At 42.7% G+C, this 12298-nt stretch overlaps 1 protein-coding gene across 1 annotated transcript in view; it reads left to right on the top strand.

Annotated features, from left to right (window-relative positions):
• The window catches only part of TULP2 (TUB like protein 2), a 44132-nt gene that overhangs the window by 15739 nt on the left and 16095 nt on the right, over positions 1 to 12298 (top strand). Inside the window, exons 6-11 of the mRNA XM_032236903.1 lie at positions 5863 to 5988; positions 7844 to 7951; positions 9124 to 9318; positions 10166 to 10348; positions 11207 to 11376; positions 11757 to 11939. Coding sequence (XP_032092794.1) covers positions 5863 to 5988; positions 7844 to 7951; positions 9124 to 9318; positions 10166 to 10348; positions 11207 to 11376; positions 11757 to 11939 — 965 coding nt within the window. The remainder of the gene's footprint in view (positions 1 to 5862; positions 5989 to 7843; positions 7952 to 9123; positions 9319 to 10165; positions 10349 to 11206; positions 11377 to 11756; positions 11940 to 12298) is intronic.

Genomic DNA, 12298 nt, shown 5'->3' with positions numbered 1-12298 from the left:
GCGTGCTCATCCGCTTCAGGAACAAAGCCATAGCCATCATGGCCAACATCCAGCATATGTTCTACTCATTCCTTGTCAGGGAAGACCATTGGAACTATTTGCGTTTCTTGTGGTTCAGTGACGAACAACATGAACAGCAGATAATAGAGTACAGAATGCAAGTGCACGTTTTTGGAAATGGCTCTTCCCCAGAAATTGCCAACTACGGCCTGCAACACACTGCTCGTGTGGTGAGGCCCAATATGGTGCAGATGCCAGACAGTTTGTGGAATGGGACTTTTATGTCGACAATGGCCTAAAATCCATGCCCACCCAGCAGAGGCCACAGACCTATTAAAAAAAACATGCCAGATGCTAGGTGCATCCAATCTTAAGCTGCATAAAATTGCATCCAACAGTGAGGAAATGCTAGCAGCCTTCAATCCCGAAGACCACACTAAGGGGTTGCAGGAACTTGACTTCAGCACAGATACCCCCTTTATTCAACGCAGTCTCGGTCTTTGTTGGGAATTGAAGAAGGACATCTTCACCTTCAAATCCCCAGCTCAGAAAACCGCTTTTACAAGAAGAGGAGTCTTGTCAACCATGAACAGCCTGTTTGACCCCCTAGGATTCGCTGTTCCTGTAACGATCCAAGGGAGGTGTCTGCTGCGCACGCTCTCTCAAAATACTAAAGATTGGGATGAGCCACTTCTGCCAGAGCAGAAACAAGAGTGGGAAACATGGCAAGACTCCCTGAGTTGTCTACAAAGTGCTCAGGTACAGCACATGTACGTTCCCATCTCGCCTACAGCTGCAAGGAAGAAAGAACTACATATCTTCTCAGATGCGTCAACAAAGGCAATAGCAGCCATAGGATACATCAAAGCCTACAGTGGGGAGAATGATGTTCATGTTGGCTTCGTCATGGGGAAGGCGAAACTAGGACCGCAACAAGGTCACACCATGCCAAGGTTGGAACGCTGTGGTGCCGTGTTGGCTGTAGAGCTCGCAGACCTGATAAAAAAGGCAATGGACCTTGAACAGCAAGCCACCACATTCTACTCAGATAGTAAGGTGGTGCTAGGCTACATCCACAATCGAAGCTTCTATGTCTATGTCAGTAATAGAGTAGACAGGATCAGAAAATCCTCTAACCCAGAGCAATGGAGGTATGTTCCGACTGATCAGAACCCAGCAGACCATGCCACACACTCTATCCTTGCATCTCGTTTGGCAGAATCGACCTGGTGGAAGGACCCAGAGTTCCTGGTTTGCACAGACATCCCAATGTCGCAGAGTCCAGAACAATATGAGCTTCAAGACCCAGATAGTGACGCCAATGTACGACCGGAGGTACCCGACAAGTCTCCCAGACAGGACAAATGGCCCACAGTGCTGGCCATGTGTTTGTCGACATGGATGGAGTCGACATGAATGGAGTCAAGAAAACTGCTCTTTAACCACCCTTTCACCTTATCTCGCTTCAAACGTTTCTTCAGATGGAGATATCTCGTATCAGGGGTGGTGGTAATCATCCGTTTCTTGCATCACAAGACAGGCTCCCCAGTCCACCGCACCCAAGCAGAGAGATCCATTCTGTGGAGTGTGCAAAGAGACGCATACCCAGCAGAATTTGAGTGCCTATAGGCTAAAAAGCCCCTCCCGAAATCCAGCTCACTTCTAAAACTGAGCCCATTTCTTGACTGCCATGGCTTACTGCGGATAGGAGGGTGTTTAGATAAGGCTGAAATAACTTCTAATCTCAAGCATCCTATCATCTTTCCTGCCCGCCAACATGTGTCAAAACCGCTGGTCCATCACAAGAACGTTCAACATCAAGGCAGACACTTCACAGAAGAAGCCTCTGGATCGTAGGCTCGAAGAAGCTTGTTGCTACTGTCTTATACAAGTGTCTGCACAGTTGCAAGCAATGAGGTGCAACACCATATCAGCTGATGGCTGACCTGCTGCCCGAAGGTCTTAGTACTGAACCTCCTTTCACCAATGTAGGTGTAGATATTTTTGGCCCAGGTCCGTGTCTGCCATCGGACCAGAGGAGGACAAGTTAACAACAAACGCTGGGCAGTACTTTTCACATCTCAGCATTCGAGCTGTCCACATTGAAGTCATTGAATCCATGGACAGTTCCTGCTTCATCAACGCCTGAAGGCGGTTTCTGACGCACAGAGGACCGGTCAAGGCATTTAGATCTGGCGTGTCATAAACTTCGTAAGGGCCTGCAAGGAATTGAAGATAGGTAAAAATGACCGCCTAGACCCAGCAATCGAGGGCTACCTGAAGGCTCGTGATTATGTATGGACATTCAATCCTCCCCATGCATCCCATATGGGAGGAGCTTGGGAGCGACTGATAGGCATAGCCCACAGGATTCTGAACTCAATGTTGGCAAAGACACCTACACTAACACACGAGATCCTTACCACTCTCATGTCAGAGGTAGCAGCTATTATCAACTCTCAACCTTTGGGACCAGTTTTTACGGATCCTGAAAACCCAATTATTCTCGCCACCTTGCTGACCCAGAAGACAGGCAACTGGCCACCACCAGCAGGGAATTTTGTTCCCAAGGACATGTATAAGCCACAATGGAGCCAAGTACAACTGCTTGCCAACACATTCTGGAAGCGCTGGAAGCAGGAATACTTACCCTCCCTGCAAGATCGCCGCAAGTGGCAGCGCAAACAGCCCAACCTTGAAGAAGGAGACCTTGTCTTGCTGAAAGACAAGGACGCGCCTCGGAACTGGTGGCTAATAGGACTTGTGCACCAAGTCCTACCCAGCAATGATGGACTAGTTCGCCAGGTGAAAGTTCAAGTTGTGAAGCCGCTGGAGTCAGGTCCGATCAGCAGACTTCCATCAAGAAGCTCTACACCAGACTAATCAGCGACCTGGTACTGATGCTACAAAAGACTGAACTAGAACATTGAACCTCAAGCTTTGCATGCTTTGTGTTTACATCATTGTTTGCACTGTTTGATGCTATGCCTTTGTGTAACTCAGTTAATTAGTTAGCTAGGTTTGCATGTTGATGTTATGTTTCTGTTATCTTACTTAGTTAGTTAGTCAAGTTTGCATTGTTTATGCCATGCCTTTGTTTGCCTTTAGTTAAAAGTTAGTAAAATTCATAATTCCAGGTGGGGAGTGTGCTGTCCCAACAGTATATAGCTAATGTGTAGGAATTAAGAACTGTCTCCTTTAAGAAACTACCTCATGGGAAATGTAACTACCTTATGGGAAATGTAGACAGAACTGCCTTGTGGGAAATGTAGTTCCATAACATGTGACCACCTCTATGTTCCCTGATTGGGCAGCGGGGTACTCTGCCCAGGAAAAGTAATTTATTACTGGTCACTCTCTGAATCGCCCTTTGTTAACTTGGATGGCAGCCAACTTCTCATCAAAGGAATAGAAAGACCACAGACTTTTTACACTACGTGATGGGACAGATTGTGGAAAGTCAGAAGTATCTTAACACCGAACTATAAGTTTGCTATTAAGAATGCCTGATAATAAACTTGATGTAAAGATGTAAAGAGATTCCTAAGCGTGAAGTTAAGCATCGCTGGGTCAGAACAGATATCATGTCTTCCTTACAAAAATCTGGATGACCTCTAGATAACAGCTAAGGGATACCAAATGATAATTCTTTCCTGCTATACCATGGTCATCTTGCATTTGCAGCCCAAATAGGGTAACCCTGCCCTTCTTCCCGATTCCATCATTTTCTTATGGAAAGCTATATCCATGTATATCTAATCTTGGCAATTTTAAGACTTGTGGATTTCGACTCCCAGAATTCCACAGCCAGCATAAAGTTGCCAAAGATGGACACTTCTGCTGTAAAGCGTTAGGCTACAGATCTGGAGCAAAATATTATTTTAGCAGGTCTATTTGTGCCAATTAGCAATGTTATTAGGATGATGTAGCCCAGTGATGGCAAAGGCAGGGGTGGGTTTCAATTTTTTTTACTACCAGTTCTGTGGGCGTGGCTTGTTTTGTGGGCGTGGCTTGTTTTGTGGGTGTGGCTTGGCAAATTTACGTTTCAAGTTGGAAATGGGAAATAAAATATGCTGTATAACTTTTTCTTTAAAGGCCAAAGAAAGTAGCAACCCGAAGTGCGCCGAGCTGAACGCAGGAGAGCTGGAGAGTCCGAAGAGTGTGTGGTTTTGTTCGCTGCCTGTGAGCTCCAGGGGGAGGGGCAGCAGCCAAGTGAGCAACCCAGCACCCTGCCGACTGCCGAGCACCCTGCCCATGAGTAAACTGCAGATTAGAGGCAGCCGGCAGATCCTGGCATGCTTCCTTCACTGCTTGACACACACACACACACACACCCCGGAGCTGAGAGACAGCAAACGAAACTGCCGCCTCCTGCCTCCGTGCATTAAGAAGGCGGGGAGGCTCAATCCCATTTAGGAGGCAGTGGTTGCACAGCTCCCTGAGCAGCCCATGCCTCTTACCTATGTAGAATTAGAATTAGAATAAGTTTATTTATAGGCTGCCCTTTTCCCTGAGGGGACTCAGGGCGGCTAACAACTTATATGGGAGGGGATACATACAATGACATATAACATAACATGTAATTAAAAAAATAAGCAACATTCATTCAGCATTCGGGTGGGGGCGAATTATAATCTTTACCCCCAGGCCTGACGGGATAGCCAGATCTTGAGGGCTGCGCGGAAGGTCTGGAGGGTGGTGAGGGTACGAATCTCCACGGGGAGATCGTTCCAAAGGGTCGGAGCTGCTACTGAAAAGGCTCTCCTCCGCGTAGTGGCCAGCCGGCACTGGCTGGCGGATGGCACTTGGAGGAGGCCTAATCTATGAGATCTAATGGGTCTCGAGGAGGTAATTGGCAGGAGGCGGTCTCTCAAGTACCCAGATCCACTACCATGAAGGGCTTTGTGGGTGGTAAGAAGCACCTTGAAGCGCACACGGAGATCAACAGGTAGCCAGCGCAGCTCGCGGAGGATAGGTGTTATGTGGGCGAACCGAGGTGCACCCACAATCACTCGCGCAGCCGCATTCTGGACTAGCTGAAGCCGCCGGATGCTCTTCAAGGGCAGCCCCATGTAGAGCACGTTGCAGTATTCCAGCCTAGAGGTCACAAGGGCGCGAGTGACTGTTGTGAGGCACTAGGAGACAGTTCTGTGGATGCACATGGCGAAGAGGAGCCAGGATGAGCATCAGAGTGAGCCAGTTTGGGGGCATGGCCAGCCAGCCATCACTACCGGTTCAGCGACCCATGCCCAATTACCACTACCAGTTCTCCTGAACCGGTCTGAACAAGGAGCAACCCACCTCTGGTCAAAGGTGACATGCTACAAAATTTTGGGTGACACACTATGATTCTACACCTGACAACAACTATTCTTGAAAACATGTTCTGTTCCTGCATAATTTTTGGAGGTTGCAGCGGCCATGAAAAAAATGGGTTGTGCTCTTGTGCAGCCTCTGGACCCTCTGAAAATGAGTTTGTTTTACTCGTACTTTGTTTTTGTAATTATTTTACATTTCTTTATATAATACATAGCACTGCATGATTGGTCTGTATTCTTTAAATGAATAAATATGTAAAGAATTATTTTTCTTTTGTTTCCCAGGTGGGGGGGGGGCAGTGACATGTCAGTAGACTCAGTTTAGACATTCCAAAATTGTTGATACACCAAACCCAAAAGATTCACCATCACTGATATAGTTTATTGGTCTCTCTCAAAATTGTATCCAAAGCCTCTTGGTATTGGAGCAATTTTTCTCAGATAAATACAAGAGGGGATGAATAAATGAGACTAGGAATCAGGTTGGCTTTTTAATGAGTATGAATTACTCATTCTAATGTACTAATTGTTTGACTCTCTAAAGGTACAAGCAACCCCTTTCTTGTGGAATCTGTTCCAGAGGCTCACCTTGGTGTCCATATGTGGGGTAGCTCTATCCAGATGAGCCGGTCACACAGTGGCCAAGGGGAAAGCCAAGCAGCTGGGCCAGGTAAGCCAAAATTTTGAGCCCCAACTCCAGATGTTTTACATTGTTCGCCCTTGAGACCCTGCAGTTGCAGCTGCCAAAGTTTCCAGCAAGTCAAAATAATTTTACATTATTCATTTTATTTCTCCTTTCCACTTGTTCTCTGTGCTATCCTTGGTTAAAAAAACAAAAACTTAAGGCAGGCGAGACCAAAAAATTATAGGGAGATCAGCTTGTATATTTGTGTGAATAAATCTGGTATCACAGAAAGCCCACAAGCCTTCGGTGACTTCCCTTTAAAGAAAGTGAATTGTGACTATTGCTGTCATCTCTGAAATGTCTCCTTGCTTGGAAGTAAGACACCAGGACATATGTTCTTTTGAGATAAGCTCCATCCTGTAGTTTTTTCTTCAGGCATGGAATATGTGCCTTGTGGGAAACTTCAACAACTTCAAAAAATGGATGGTAATAACAAACTTCTAAAATAAAGCAGCAGCCTCCTAGGCACTTCAAATGTAACCAACGTTGCTGGAGCCAGAAGCTCACCCTACAAAGATGTAGGGTCATATAAAAATACTCTAAAAGTATATCAAGGTGAAAATTGGATTCAACTATCATTACTTTTAATTATTAGACTTTACACACCATTTCCCCACTTCAAATGTGATTCCTAGGTTTAAAATTAAATATGTATATAAAGAACCAGAGAGAGAGAGAGAGAGAGAGAGAGAGAGAGAGGGGGGGGGGGGGGAGAGAGAGAGAGAGAGAATCATATAATTTAACTGGCTTCATACAACATAATACACTAAACTAGAATTAAGCTGAGGAATTTGTGGGACAGTGGCAGTTTATGCCAGGGATGAAAATACATTCCAGTTCTCCAGCAACTCAACTTCTTAATTTTATAAATAGCTAACAGAGAACTTTCACAGCTTCAGCAACACTACTTTAGTTGCCATGTTGCAGACAAGAAAAAAAGATATTTTGAAAAATACAACAATTGAGCTTTATACAAAGGTCAGTCCCAGAATTTAAATTCTAGATCTTTTCTTTCCATCCTTTTAGGTCAACAGACCTATGACTACAATTGAGCCCAAAATTTATGTTGCTAAGCAAGACAGTTGTTAAATGAACCATGCCCCATTTTACGGCCTTTTTATCATGGTTGTTAACTGAATCACTACAGTTGTTAAGTGAATCGTGCAGTTGTTAAGCGAATCTGCCTTCCCCATTGAGTTTACATGTCAGAAGCTCCCTAGGAAGGTTGCAAATGAGCTCGCAAGACCCCGGAACACTGCAACATTGTAAAAACATGCCAGTTGTCAAGTACCCGAAATTTGATTATGTGACTGTTGTGATACTGCAATGATCATAAGTTTGAGAATTGGTCATAAGAGGCTTGGACTAGAAGACCTCCATGGTCCCTTCCAACTCTGTTATTCTGTATTCTTCTTTTCAGTGCTGATTTTCAGTTGCTCATTTCTCAGCCTTGAGAATAGGAGATTCCTCTTCGATATTGACATAATTACTCTGGCCTGAGAATTGTTAGTTCCTGCGTTATCACCTTCAGTCCATAGAGTAAAATATGTCAGGGGACCATATAAATCAAATAAATGAATGAATGAATAAGTAAATACAAGGAATCATTGTTTAAAATGTTTGTGTATCAAATTGGTACTGCATGTGAAGCCTATCATAATATCTATGTCAATATTTCAAAATATATTGGATTATAATCCAGCCCATCTGAAAGAGGTTATGTTGTAGGAGGTTACCAGGTGTAGTCAGCACTGTGCTTTGTCAGAAATGACCATGGATCCTCACACCATTTATTTGTGTACTTCTTAGTACCTGTCTTTCTTTTCAACTCTCTGAGCAGATTTTTTTGACGAAGCAGAGCTGGAGGTGGCCATTTTGGAAGAAACCCAGCCTATCAACAAGAATGAATCCATTCCCAAGAATGGCTGGCAGGTCAAAAAAAAAGAAGGTGAGGCCAAGGGACGGGAGGGATCGCTGAGATTGCTATGATGTCATTCTCTGTTGCTAAGTGACTGCCTTTGGAATGAGGCAGATGGTTGCCAGGCAACAAAGTTGAGTCAACATGTCAACCTCGTATGCACAGACTAGGAATGAATTCCTTCTTCATGAACTGGGGTAACCAAAAGTGGAAGCAATGTAACGGATATGCTGCTATGGATGCTATGGATGATGGTACTAATGGACCTCTGTCTCAATGTTCCTCGCCTAAATTTCCAAGTTTTTTAGGAACCATAGAGGTTTCCCAGAGCTGCTGTGTTTTTTGCTAAAAGCTTCTTTCTATTTTAGTTCTTCCTTTTTAGCAGGAATTGGGAAGGGAGGCTAGTGATGAATTCTCCCTGGATTAGCAAATTTCAAAGATATCAGCTCTAGGATTTAATTGTTAGTTATTAAATTATTTGTTAATTATTAAATTCTGCTTTTAAGCTTGCTCCAGATTTAATGTAGAACCAGTTCATAACTAGTAGGAGTTAAATTAATCATGACTAAGTTTGATTTCAGATAGACTATCCATAGCTATAATAAGGGTGGTCCCTCCGAACAGCTCTTAGTATTACTCATCAGAAGATACTATATACAGGTCAACACTTCTCAGCCTTGTCCATTTTAATATGTGTGAACAATTCCCAAATTTCTCCAGCCAAACTGACTGGGGAATTCTTGGAGTTGAAGTCCACACATAATAAAATGATTGAAGTTGAGAAACATTGTTATAGGTATTTCTCCCCACACATTTGATTCTGTTACATGAAAAAAGATGGAAAAAATGGTAGGAAAAGGAAGATTGCATTACAAAAGGAAGACAATAGTATCCAGTATTCCCCCCTCCAAAATTCCCTTCATATCAGTGTTTTAAATATTACAACTTTTTTTAATTCATTGAATATCTATTTATTCAAAAGCAGAACTGTTTGTGGGGGGATATATAATAAAATTATGGGTGGAACTCTTTCCAGACATTGCCATGTTGGTGACTTGTTTAATTTCCAGTTTACATCTACATCAGTCCAAAAATACCGGTGGTTTCTGACCACCAAAAGGTTTCTTTCCTCCATTCTTGTTTTGACCCTGAGACTTAATAATTTCTCCCTTGGATATGATGTCATCTTTGATCATCTACAGGACGACCAAGTACTAAACGGCATGGCCAGACTGCCAGATCAAAGAGAGAAAGTTTATCCCCAAGACATGACATTCCATCTCCCATGGTGGGTATGGAAGATGAGGTTCCTGAGCATGTATCCCAATCCACCAAATCAAAAAAGGAAAGGTTAACCCCAGTAGAGAAGTTTCCATCAGTCGTCATGGATATGGAAGGTGAGACTTCTGAGATACGAGATTAAGAAAGAATCCAGGGGGATTGGGGAAAATAAATTATACAGGTATGAAATGAAATGAGCATGAATGTTGGTAGTCTATGTTCCCTGTTACAAATAAATAGGTGCAGAAAATTATCTTAAATTGTAGCAAGTCAAATTAAGAGGAAATACTAGGAAGAATAGTTAAACAATGGAGCCAGTTACCAAGAGACATGGTGGTATTCTCTTTGTTGATGCATCAATGCAAAATCTTTTCTTGGAGATACTGCAATTTGTGGTCTTCACTAAGTGGGCAGTTGGATAATATCTTTACAGTATCATGTACAATATTGATTCCTGAGAGTGAAAATGCAACAATGGATACCTTTCATAGATTCTCTAATTGTAGTGGGGAAAGAAGATATTTATTTAAAACTATATGTATATGAATATGTGTAGGAGGTGGCACAGTGGCTCAGCAGTTAAGACTCTGGGCTCATTGGCAGGAAATCTGGCAACCCAGGTTCAAAATGTGAACACCATGTGATGAAGTGAGCTCCTGTCCTTGCCCCAGCTCCTGCCAACCTAGCAGTTTGAAAGCATGAAGGTACCACTTCGGTGGGAAGGTAACAGCCCTCCATGACATCATGCTGCCACATGATGGCGGCAATGTCTTCAGACAGCACTGGTTCAATGGCCTTGAAATGGAGTGAGCATTGCCCCCTATAGTCAGCAACGACCAGTAGAGTAAAATAATCAGGGATGCCTTTCTCTTTTTTATATATATTTATATATATGAGGAGTAAGGTAACCATCTCAGACTAATCCAGACAGAAGTGACATATTTCACATCTTATTTAATTTAGTTTTGAAAAATGATCTTCCCAAAGAAGTCCCAAAGTCTACAGAGTCCAAAAAAGCCATTGGGGACATGCATAACATCGATATGTTCCAAAGCAACTCTGAAAGTGAGGGGGAATACTCCCAGGAGTTGACTGTACCCCCTTCACCTATGAAGAAGCCCCGTGAATGGATGCTGAGACACAGAGGTTAGTGGTTTTTCTGCATGGGTGGGAATAGTGGCTGGAAAGGGATGATCTGGGCACAGATCAAACATGGCTCTACTTTGCTTTGGAAGTTTGTTGCATCTTGTTACTTTGGAACTTCAGTTCTCTTCCAAATGTAATAGGAATAGGCCATGTATGATTGGGAATGCAAGGAATTTGCCTCCAGTGCATGAATTCTCACTGAGAATTCAGTTATGATCAGTTATACATCACAAATCATAAGATACCATAATAAATCATAAGGTACAAACAAGTGATAAATCATAAGATACCAATAGGAGAAGGTAGTAGGAAAGAAGAGAAAGATGAGAAGATGAGAAGGATAATAGCAATACAACCCTACTACATGGATAAATATCTTTAGGTATAGGACAATATTGGGGGGATTAGGTGTTTAGCAGAATAGTGGTATATGGGGGAAACTGTGTCTAGTTGTTTTGGCATGCAATGCCCTATAAACAGCGTCCTAAGTGGAGAAATGGAAACAGTTTATGTCTAGGATGTGACATGTTTTCAGAAAATAAGATTTTTTTTTTTTTTTTTGCAATTGTTCTTGCCCTGGTTTTAATGTTTCGATTTGTTGTGACTTTATAGTTTTAAACTCTGGGCTTTAAACCATTTAGAAATTGTACTGACAACGAAAAGCATTTAAATACAAACAAATAATCAAAATTTGGGAACCTGGATTCATATGTTCTCAAACAAGAAAACAAACATCAGGAGTTAGGACTACTCTCTTGAAACTCATAATCTATTGGGATGGAATTAGAAACGAGAAAGGGCAAAAAGAAAAGATCACTTTCCTCATGTAACCATTGCAATTCTTCTTTATTTTTCCAGGGTCTCTCACTAATGGAAGGAGGAGCCCGAGTGAAGAAGAGGAAGAAAATGTTGAGGATGATGAGAATGATGATGATGATGATAATGATAATGATGAAGCATTCAAGGATGACGATCAAGACATTCTCAGGAGTGTCATGTACATTCAAGAAGAAATTGACTTATCTGCGGTAAGGGGCTAAAGTAAAAACCGGATGTGTTTTAAAGACCCCTTGGGAAATATTTATGATTTCATCTAATGCACATTTATCATTACTTAACAGAAAGGGATTTTCTCCTGATTGATTTTCCTTGAAGACATTTCTTCCTACCCATGCGTCTCCTCCTTACTGTTTCTCTGTCTTTGCATGTATTTTCACCATGTATTTTGACCCCTTCAGTAGAAAGCAGAAAATGAGAGTTTCTTTTACCAACATTTAATCCTTAGAGAGCAGGGAGGGTTCCCATAAATTTGCAATACTTGATATTTTATGGGTGGAAAAGCAAGTGGGTTGTACTGTAAACCTCCTCTCAGATTTTATTACAGTTTACCTCTTCTTCTCCCTGGCAGTCTCCAAACGAGGAACCAAGCACTCCCTTGTCTCTCAAAATGGATGACATCGAGGAATTTGTTCTGCAACCTGCCCCTAAGGGCCACATAATCCAGTGTCGCATCACACGAGACCGGAAAGGGATGGACAAGGGCATCTTCCCTTTCTACTACTTGCACCTTGAGATGGAAAATGGGAAGAAGGTACCAGGAAGCAAAAAATGATGCTGTGTTTAAGCACACACACTTACACACATACACACATGCAATTGAAAATATGTGATTCTTATCCCAGAAAGAGGAAAAATTCAGCTAATCACTGTTTGGAGATGCAGTCCCCCCAAAAAACCAATTGGAAAAAAAAACCCCAGTATTGTGATCCCCTTTACAAGAAGCATGCATTACATCCCATTGCACAAGTGGTCCTCAGTTAACAACCACTCATTCAGTTTAACCTTAAAATGGTGCTGAAGAGTTGGTACTTATGACCTGTCCTCCAAGTTCCAGCATCCCCATAATTATACAATCATGATCTGATGCTTGGCAACCAGCCCAGATTTCTG

This window comes from Thamnophis elegans, chromosome Z, assembly GCF_009769535.1.
Source record: "Thamnophis elegans isolate rThaEle1 chromosome Z, rThaEle1.pri, whole genome shotgun sequence".
Classification (NCBI taxonomy): domain Eukaryota; kingdom Metazoa; phylum Chordata; class Lepidosauria; order Squamata; family Colubridae; genus Thamnophis; species Thamnophis elegans.
The sequence above is the reverse complement of the archived record's forward strand: the minus strand, read 5'-3'. Positions and strand labels throughout refer to the sequence as shown.